At 39.6% G+C, this 10,000-nt stretch overlaps 1 protein-coding gene, 1 long non-coding RNA gene and 1 pseudogene across 2 annotated transcripts in view; 1 reads left to right on the forward strand and 2 right to left on the reverse strand.

The window, feature by feature from the left end:
* LOC137984398 (influenza virus NS1A-binding protein homolog) overlaps positions 1-3,432 on the reverse strand; it is a 4,915-nt pseudogene extending 1,483 nt beyond the window's left edge.
* Positions 3,433-4,016: 584 nt separating this feature from the next.
* Positions 4,017-6,076, forward strand: LOC137985283 (uncharacterized). Its single transcript, XR_011119274.1, has 3 exons — positions 4,017-4,033; positions 5,339-5,425; positions 5,588-6,076. It is a non-coding gene; the product is annotated as an uncharacterized lncRNA (long non-coding RNA).
* A 3,068-nt stretch (positions 6,077-9,144) lies between these two features.
* LOC137984399 (kelch-like protein 17) overlaps positions 9,145-10,000 on the reverse strand; it is a 1,746-nt gene continuing 890 nt past the window's right edge. Inside the window, exon 1 of the mRNA XM_068831579.1 lies at positions 9,145-10,000. This exon is cut by the window's right edge and continues 890 nt beyond it. Within this exon, the coding sequence (XP_068687680.1) occupies positions 9,145-10,000 (856 nt within the window).

Consider the following 10,000-nt stretch of genomic DNA (forward strand, 5'->3'; position numbering starts at 1 on the left):
CTCAACCTTGGGTTTTGTTAAAGTTTAAAAAACGACCGGAAAGTGATGTGACTTCCAGGAGCCAAAAATTTTAAGCTGTGCAACATTTGCCACATTCATTTACACATTAAGTCAAATGTAGGTATAATGGCTGGTAACTGAGATCCAGTGAACCGATGAGAAAGCTAGAATTGCATTATCCGAGGTTGACAATTTAATAATGATGATCAACATGGTGGCCTTTGATATTGGACATCCATGTTATCGTCAAGTGCATTTAGCACTGTCGCACTAATTGGGGGCAATGTACAGAAATCAAATCAACTGATATCAATTCACAGGTTGGTTTTAAAGGAGAGTGAAAAACCAGAGTACCCAGAGAAAAACATCTTGAAGCAGAGTAGAGAACCAACAAATTCAACCCACATACATGACACTAAGTCTGGGAATGGAACCTGGGCCACAATGGTGGGAGGCCAGTGCTCTCACCACTACACCATCCCTTCTTCCAAAGAGAAAAATAAAAAATAAGAAAGTAATATTACGATGATGGTAATGATATATTCTGTATACAAGGCTAAAAAGGTTATGAAATGGCTAAAAATTAATGTTTGAACCAAACGTTTTCGGCTGTTTGCCATCATCAGGGTTAAAAATGATGACCGGTCGCACGTACATATATATATCCTATTTATATCCTATGTAATTCCAGATGGGAAAAGTTTGGAGACATAGAATCCTGTTCACACCTCTGAACCAGCAAAACACCTGCGGGAAACCCATCACATTCTTTCACTCGGCGTGTTCTTTCCTCAGCACAAACATTCCACAAGCGCAGGATCGTCGAGGCGCTAGTGATCCAACAATTCCGCCCCAGTTTGAACAAACAAGTTATTTCCTGCCTTCAAACTTTTCCCATCGGGAATTACATAGGATATATATGTACGGTCATCATTTTTAACCTGATGATGGGCAACAGCCGAAAACGTTGGGTTTTGCTAAAAGCAGGCTCGCGGCCCAGCCGCCTGCGGCCCGCGATGGCCCGGCGGCCCAGAGGCCCTGTGGCCCGGAGGCCCACACAGTTTTGTTGTCCAGCGGTGAATCCACGCGCATGCTCGGGTTTGGGCGTGCAAATGAAAGACAGTGAGTTTGAATTCGTTTACCATTTTAATAATCATTTCAAGGCTGTTGCCTAACAGGAGCCTGGTAGCCTGGGGCTCGCAAAGAATAGCTCTGGGCGCCTTAATTTTTCACAGCAACACCTTTCACTTCATCTGTTGGGCTCCTAAGTTCTCAGCGTTAAGCTCTGAGGGCCCCTTTAAAATTTACTTAGGCAGCAGCCTTGCATTTCAATCCTTTTTGATCCTTTCTTTCGTTGCATGTTGATAAGTGAAAAACGTTGTCATTCTCTGTCGTTTTCGTCTGTTCACAACAACAAACAGAAACAAGGATTCAAATGATTAAAATGGTAAACAAATTCAAACTCGTCGTCCATTTTGCACGCCCAAACCCGATGCAGATCTAGGCATGCGCGTGGATTTACTGCTGGACAAAAAAACTGTGGAAAATCAGGACTATGATACCTGGCCGTCGCGGACCGTGGCCCGCGGGGCCTTCGGGCCGTGGGCTGTGGGCCGCGGGCCTGCTTTTAGCAAAACCCGAAAACATTTGGTTCAAACATTTTAATTTTTAACCATTTCATAACCTTTTTAGCCTTGTATATAGAATATATTTTACTGAGCGAACATTATGGACGATCATAATTATGATGATGATCATCATCATTATCAGAAATCTAGAACCTGATGAATGCCTCATTTAGTGTAGTGGCTGCAGTTTGTCAATCACTTGTTTGTAAAAACAAGCGCGAAATATGTTCCCCTTCTTCTCTTTCTCAGACGTCTCAAAGCTTTCAACTGGTATAAATGATTTGTCCACCCATTCTTTCCTCTTTAAATCAACTCTTCAACAAACTCAGGCCACATTGGTGGGAGGCCAGTGCTCTCACCACAGCACCATCCTTGCTTTCAAAGAGAAAAACAAGAAGTAATATCATCATCATTACCATTATTAGAAATCTAGAACCTGATCAATGCTTCATTTAGTTTAGTGGTTGCAGTTTGTCAATCACTTGTTTGTAAAATCTTGCAAAACAAGCCCGAAAGAAGTTCTCCTTCTCCTTTTCCTCTGACTCAAAGCTTTTGCCGGTAACTGGTATAAACTGATTTGTTCACCCACACTTTCCTCTCTGAATTATATTCTTCAACAGTTAACAGTCTTGACTTTCTCTTGAATGTACCATGCTGAGTTAGTTTAGTTGTTCCACCCAAACATACAGCCTTCCTTCAGCACACCATGCTTGCATAACATCGAGGTACCTTCAGACTGGGCATCAGCTGCCACTCATCAGATGAGGGATTGTACACTTCACAGGAGCTCATTGATTCCCCTCCGGTTTCTACCACCTGCTACATAAATCTTGCCATCCATTGCTGCTCCAAAAGCCTTATACCTTCCCTCATTGAGACTCGCAACCTCTTCCCATGTGTTATTGTGAGGATTGAACCTTGATGCAGTTGACAGGGCAATAATTTCACCACCACGAAATATTTTTCCACCTATAACATAGATGTTTTCCTCGTCACTCACAACACAGGGACTCTCCTTTCCAGATAGGGCATTCATTTTTAGCCAATTATTGCTTCCTGCATCATATTGGTAGATACAACATCCGTACAAAGAAAATGACATTTCATACAGGACATCATTCAAAACTATTACATGATTTCTCGTGTTGTTGGTAGATTTTATGACTGACCCCCAGGTGTTCATAGCTGGCTTGTAGTATTCCATCCCCACTGACTCACCCATCTTGATTGACTGGCTATCAGCAATGTAAACTTTACTTCTACACTGGACTAGAAAGTGGTCTTGATGATGAAATGGTGCATCTGCCAGTCTGTACCACTTGTTTTGGTTTGGAAAGTAGCCGAATGCCTTTCTCCCTCCACACACAAAAATTCCATTCATGTGTATCTCCAGGCATTTCCTTGGTTGTTGATGAATGTGCCCATCATTGGAATTCAGTATCACTTTCATAGCATCTGCCAAAAATTTTACACCAAACTCATAATTTTTAGTGATGAGTTCTTCTTCTAACAATTCCTTCAGTAAAAAATCATGTGATATTGATGTCAGACGGATTTGATGCAATAATTCAGGGAAGTCTCCTTCTCTTTCACTTTTGCTGTATGATACCCACCTCACAATTGCCTTGAACACGTCATCCTCAGCATTCACAATGATGTCATCACTAGACACCCATTCCAGCACTTGCTTCACTTCAAGCTTCAAAAATTCTTCACTTTCCACGACATCTGTAAACTTTGAAATGATCACCTGGCGAGCTTTCTTTTTCAATTCCAGGCACTGATACTTCTCAGCAAAATAATAGTTGAAAAATACAATTCTCAGTTGTGACAATACTCTCAAGAAACCCTCGGCCATAGTTTTTAAACCTGGTAGAAGGAGGTAATTCGTTGTTGCAATCAGATTGTGGGCTCTTTCTTCAGTGACCAAAAGGTTTCCAGTATAAAACGTACTTCAACACATCTTCCATAACAGCTTCAGTTGCCTCTTCAAGCTCCACTGTGATCAGTTTTTCGCTACTTTCTTTCATGTCGCTGTTCAGAAGAGTAAAAAAGAACGGGCTGCTTGCGGCAAGAACAACTTTATGCGCTGTGAACTGCTTTCCTTTCACCGAGATTGTTATATCACCGAAACCTTCATTTCTTCTCAGAATATCAAGACGTTGAGCAAGTTCCTGAAGATGCTTAGAAGGGTCTGATGACATGGGCTCATTCACTGCCTCCATTTCTGCTTCGACCCTTCAGGCTGTGCCCGGAAGTACGCCCCAGCACGCCTTGCAAGCGAACCTTCCAGTCCCAGTGGAACCGAATATGGGTAAGGCGTTCATGTTAAATATGGCGGACGAAACCGGATCAGTGTCTTCATATGCGGATGTCATCTGTTGAGAAACTTAAAACTTTTTTGGGTGAGATTGGTATTGATCTTTATTGAGTAGGCGTCAGTCATGCATGCATTTACGTGCTCAATCTCTACTTTACACAGTCACGATGTCAGGTGTCCTTGGAGCAGGGGGAGCTTTGTTTCCTAAACTGAATAAATAATGATTAATAGTGGCAAGCAAAACTACTAACTGGTGAATACCCTGTCACCTTTGTTCGCAGTCAGAGGTGTTCTTTGATGAACTAGTCATCTGCAAATTTAAAGGAGAAGGGTATATTCAGGGTTGGCCTCTTAATTTTGAGAGCACTCGCCATTCATGCGAGTGACCCTCAAAATACACTCGCCCGGATCAGATTTCACTCGCCCAAAAGTTTCTGCAGCATAAAGCGACTAGGAGTATTTCTATTCCCCCTGGATGGGATGCTAGTCCATCACAGGGTTACCCCCAGCATTAAATTTGCTACCCATTTTATATACCTGAGTGGAGAGAGGCACCGCAGATTGCAGATTGCAGATTGCAGACTGAAAGCCGGTTACAAAATGGAGATGAGGACTGATCAGTTCAATCCATCACTTTACCTGTTGTCACGCAATGGCTTCTCCGAAGTCATCCCCTGTAAAGAATTAGTTTACAAGGAAGTGACACAAATCACAGGCACCCCAAGCTCATAACGCGATTTGAGGAAGGGAAAGTTTATTTATCTCTTTACTACATTAATAGTTATGCACTGCAAAATCGCGTTATGAGCTTGGGGTGCCTGTACACAGATTAACAATCTTGAAAGTGCCTCAAACTTCAAGAGATCGTGGGATTGTGGTATGAATGAACACTCATTGGAATACGATATTGAGAAAATGATGAGTAATTATTGAAGACACATGGAGGACAATGCATGTTGTAGCCCTTGCAGCTGATTGATATATTTCCCTTTGCTGACAAAATGCAGACGAAAAGCAAAAATGGTCCTTAATCTTAATTAATACATTCTCAACTTACAGGGTTGAGCAAAACAATTTGAATTTGGCTGGTAAAGATAAGTTGAAATCACAAGAAAAGCAAGGAACTGGTCAGTCACGAAATCTTAGTTATCAGGGTGTGGATGGAGTTACTGATAGCTGAAAATACGGCATAGCCACTTAATATAGCTCAGATAACGTGATGGGAACAATTCGCGAACCATGCGCTGTCTGTCACAAGTGTGTCATCAGTCACTGCTTGTGATTTTATATTGCCATGAGTATACATTAAAAATCACTCATAGTTTGAGGCACTTTCAAGACTGTTTAAGAAGGAAATAATCCATGTCACTTCCTTGTAAACAATTTCTAGAAAAAAGACCAAGAACATTCTTCAAGAGTGTAAAGACCCAGGAAGCAGACCTCTGAAAGAAAAGCAATTGCGTGACAATACATGAAGGTTTAGTATTCAGTCTGCATTTTGTACCTGGTCTCAGACTGCACTTTGTACTGACCAACATGGAATTCTGTTTTTCAGAATACAGTAAGCGAAAGAAGCAACAATGGTAAAGTCACTTGGAAACTCCACATAAACGTAATTTTCTTTCTGTTTTTTTCTCAGGTGCCATGATTTGCATAGAAGCTTAGAAGCCAAATAAGTGTTCTCAAAACCCAGATGTAATTATTCAGTGTCTCTGTAATAATATCGAAAGTTTTTGCAATATTGTGTTCACAAACTTTGCAAGACGATAGATGGCAATTAAAATAATGATTTCCATTATTCTACTTAGGGTCTGATCAGAAACCCATAAGGGTTGAAACGTGTAACGCGCGTTCACAGCTTCCGAATATTCAGTGCGAACTGATTGGTTAAATGTTTCAGTGCTAAGTACCATATTTGGAAACCCCGCACTCTTGTTGTTCCAAATATGGTACTTAGCAAATTGAATATTCAGAAGCTTGTTTCCCAGCACACAAGAGGCCGTTACACGTTTCAACCCTTATGGGTTTCTGGTCTGATACAGTTCTGTCTCACGAGGAAGTTCACAGTGGCAATGAATAGACATCAAGAAGGGAAGGGTTGGGGATGCAGCCTCATCAGGATTATCCAACCGGAACATGTATCCCAAGGAAGAGAATGCTGAAGTCATTGTTCAAAGCAGCCTCAATAAAAAAATCACACTCTACATAATGCTTTATAATTGGAAGACTTTTCAAGTTTCAAGACCAGTACAATATAAACCAGATAGGGGAAAAAACTCAACCTTCAAAATAAGATGTTATATGGCAAATTTCAGTCTTATCCCCGCTGTTTACCCCTTAAATGTCTGGTTGTTCAAAAGCCATATAACACTAATCCCAGATTAAAATTTAACCACCAAGGAGTTTATTTTTCTACTCCCAAATGTTGTTCAATGTTGACATTGGGCAAAATCTTACATTCAAGGAGGTCAATCTTGAAAAACAAAAACAAGCAAAAGAAATTTTCAGTTCACCCAAAAGGTGAAAAAATGAGACCAAATTTTACGTTAATCCTGTATTAAGTTAATTGGCTTTCAAACAACTGATCCCTGATTATGAGTATAGTTATAGGTAAATATTTTCTAACATCAACGCTGTTGCTAAAATAAGTTTTGTTTCAGAGAATTTGTAGCTCTGTTTCGCCAAAATTATCATTAAAATCTACATTGTGTATAATCAAAAGAAAATGATAGACAAGCAAAAAAGTGGGATTCTTTACAAAATTATGTTTTAAAAATACTTTATAATTGTCTTGTACCTATATATAGACAAGCAAAAAAGTGGGATTCTTTACAAAATTATGTTTTTAAAAATACTTTATAATTGTCTTGTACCTATATATATTTTTTTTATTTTATCATTTTTTTAATATAAACATTCTGTGTTGAAGTCCACATTTTTAGTGTTTGGGTGTTGCAGTATTTGTCTTGCTTTGATTTTTTGTTTGTTTGATTATCGTAAATAATAATAATTCAATCCTTTATAGAGATGGCCTATGTCACACAAGGTGGTTTTCAATAGGGCACTGCAGAATTACAATAACAGGGGGTGGATCCCCACCGGTTTCCACTGTTTTATGGAAATTGGTCAGATTTTTCGTAAAAAATATACACTTCCAACTTGAAATGTCAAAAATCGTCTGAAATGTTTTTTGTCAATTGTCGAGCACAGACACGCTCTGGCCGTGTTATTTTCCACCCAGGTAGTCATTTTTCACTGTTTATGTTACATAATCAGTAATGCAGTGAGTGACTGCTCAACGGCAGTCATGCAATCACATGATTCCTGGATAGTGAATGTCTCAGAACATGGAAAAGAGGACTTTGGAGAGTTAAAATCCAAAAAATTCCAGGGGAAGCATGACCCCGGACTCCCCTAAAAACTTTTTTGTTGTTTTGGAAACCAGTCATTATATATCCTAGATCTGCCCCTAAATAATAATAATTATTATTACAGTTGTCTTTGATTACAAAAATACAAAATGCTGCTACTTCATTAATCGAGTCAAAGTAATTACAATAACCCCATCAAATAAGGAAAAACCTCAGTTCCTTGCATCTGAAATTATGATACAAACACTTTTAAAAGTGTCAAATCTCAAAGTTGTTACTATCTCCAGAACTGAAATGATTTATAGTCCTGTCCAAATGTGTTGACCATTGGTACCCTCCACAATGTCAAAATCTTGTGAACTTGTATTGGAAAAATCGGAGAAAATAAGGAAAATGTCTCAGCAGTCACTTGAGCACAGGCTTAAGTAAGCTTCCCTCAAGGCATCAGGAACTACACCATCTTTAAGTGCCATATTAACAATCTTTGTAGTGAAGCTCCAGTGGCCCAAAGGGCCGTCAAGTGGAGCACCATACTCACAGGAGCCCATATTTGAGCTGCTTTTCTCATGGTAATGATGGTTAGTGGTGTTACTCGTAGGCGTGAAGTCGCCTAATAATAAATACCGGTAATATTCTAATAATAAACATTTAACACTAAAAGACTGCAATGCCATGTTAGGATCTGTTCATTACGTTGGATCAACACAGACTAAGATAAGCATAAACACAACACTGTTAGAACAGGTCAAACATTGTTCAGGAAGATATTCTCTTCAAAATGGAACTATGGTAGACCAAACCTAGCATGATCAGCTCTCAAACTAGAAAGCAGACGCAGACAGCTGTTTCAGGCTTGTTGGCCCTCGTCAGTGCACTGTAGCTAAAACACAATGAGTCTCGATGACACTTCACCTATCTCATGTGTGTCGCTAGTCATTCTTGAAAGAGCGACAAGATTGGATTGCACAAAGGCCATGTCACAAACAATTGCAAGAAGTGGCCAAAGGGCAACCTTCAACTGATCATGCCAGTGCCATAAGAGAGAAACTAAGGAATGGCCAATAACATCATTCTTAATATAGAGAGTTGCAAATAGACTGAATCACCAAGAGATCAGTCACGGCAAAAAAAAAGAGAAAAAAACATTTAACACTAAAGACTCCAATGCCATGTAACAATCTATGATACTATAACAGTAATAATAAATAATAATAATAATAATAATAATAATAATAATAATAATAATAATTAACAATTATTACCAATCTCGTATCCGCCCAGGGCAAAATAAATGGAATAAATTTTTATTAAATTCTCAACCTTCGGTTTTGTTAAAGTTTAAAAAAACGACCGGAAAGTGATGTGACTTCCAGGAGCCAAAAATTTTAAGCTGTCCAACATTTGCTGCATTCATTTACATATAAAGTCAAACGCAGGTATAATGGCTGGTAACCGAGATCCAGTGAACCAATGAGGAAGCTAGAATTGCATTATCCAAGGTTGAGAATTTAATAATGATCATTGTCATCATCATAATCATCATCAATATGGTGGCCTTTGATATTGGACATCCATGTTATGGTCAAGCGTCAAGTGTACATGTATTTAGCAGTGATGCACAACAAATTTTAACCCACATGTGACACCAAGCCTGGGAATGGAACCTGGACCACATTGGTGGGAGGTGAGTGCTCTTAACACTTGCCATCCCTACTTCCAAAGAAAAGTATACTACATATCTATATTATGATGATGATGATGGTGATTACTATTAGAAATCTAGAACCTAATGAGTGCTAAATCTAGAACCTGATGAATGCTTCATTTAGTTTAGTGGCTGCAGTTTGTCAATCACTTGTTTGTAAAAACAAGCGCGAAATATGTTCCCCTTCTTCTGTTCCTCAGACGTCTCAAAGCTTTCAACTGGTATAAATGATTTGTCCACCCATTCTTTCCTCTCTGAATCAAACTCTTCAACAGTTAACAGTCTTGAGTTTCTCTTTCTACTTAGTATAGTTCCACCCAAAACATACAACCTTCCTTCACAGCACACCATGCTTGCATTACATCGAGGTACCTTCAGACTGGGCATCAGCTGCCACTCATCAGATGTGGGATTGTACACTTCACAGGAACTCATTGATTCCCCTCCCTGGTTTCTACCACCTGCTACATAAATCTTGCCACCCATTGCTGCTCCAAAAGCCCTAGACCTTCCCTCATTGAGACTCGCAACCTTTTCCCATGTGTTATTGTGAGGATTGAACCTTGATGCAGTTGACAGGACATACATTGATTTGCCACCTATAACATAGATGTGTTCCTCAGCGCTCACAATACAGGGGTTGCCCAACCTGGATGGGGCATTCATTTCCAACCAATTATTGGTTCCTGCATCATATTGGTAGATATGAGATCCTGAACAACTATTAAATGACAGTCCATACTGAACATCATTCAAAACTGTTACATGTGTGTTGATTTTGTTAGCAAAACTGGAAGCTTTTACGATTGACCCCCAGGTGTTCATAGCTGGCTCATAGTATTCCATCACCACCGACTCACCCATTTTGTGTGACTGACTATCAGCAATGTAAACTTTACTTCTACACTGGACTAGAAAGTGGTCTTTATGATGAAATGGTGCATCTGCCAGCCTGTACCACTTGTTTTGCTTTGGA

The sequence above is a fragment of the Montipora foliosa genome, chromosome 14, assembly GCF_036669935.1.
Source record: "Montipora foliosa isolate CH-2021 chromosome 14, ASM3666993v2, whole genome shotgun sequence".
NCBI lineage: Eukaryota > Metazoa > Cnidaria > Anthozoa > Scleractinia > Acroporidae > Montipora > Montipora foliosa.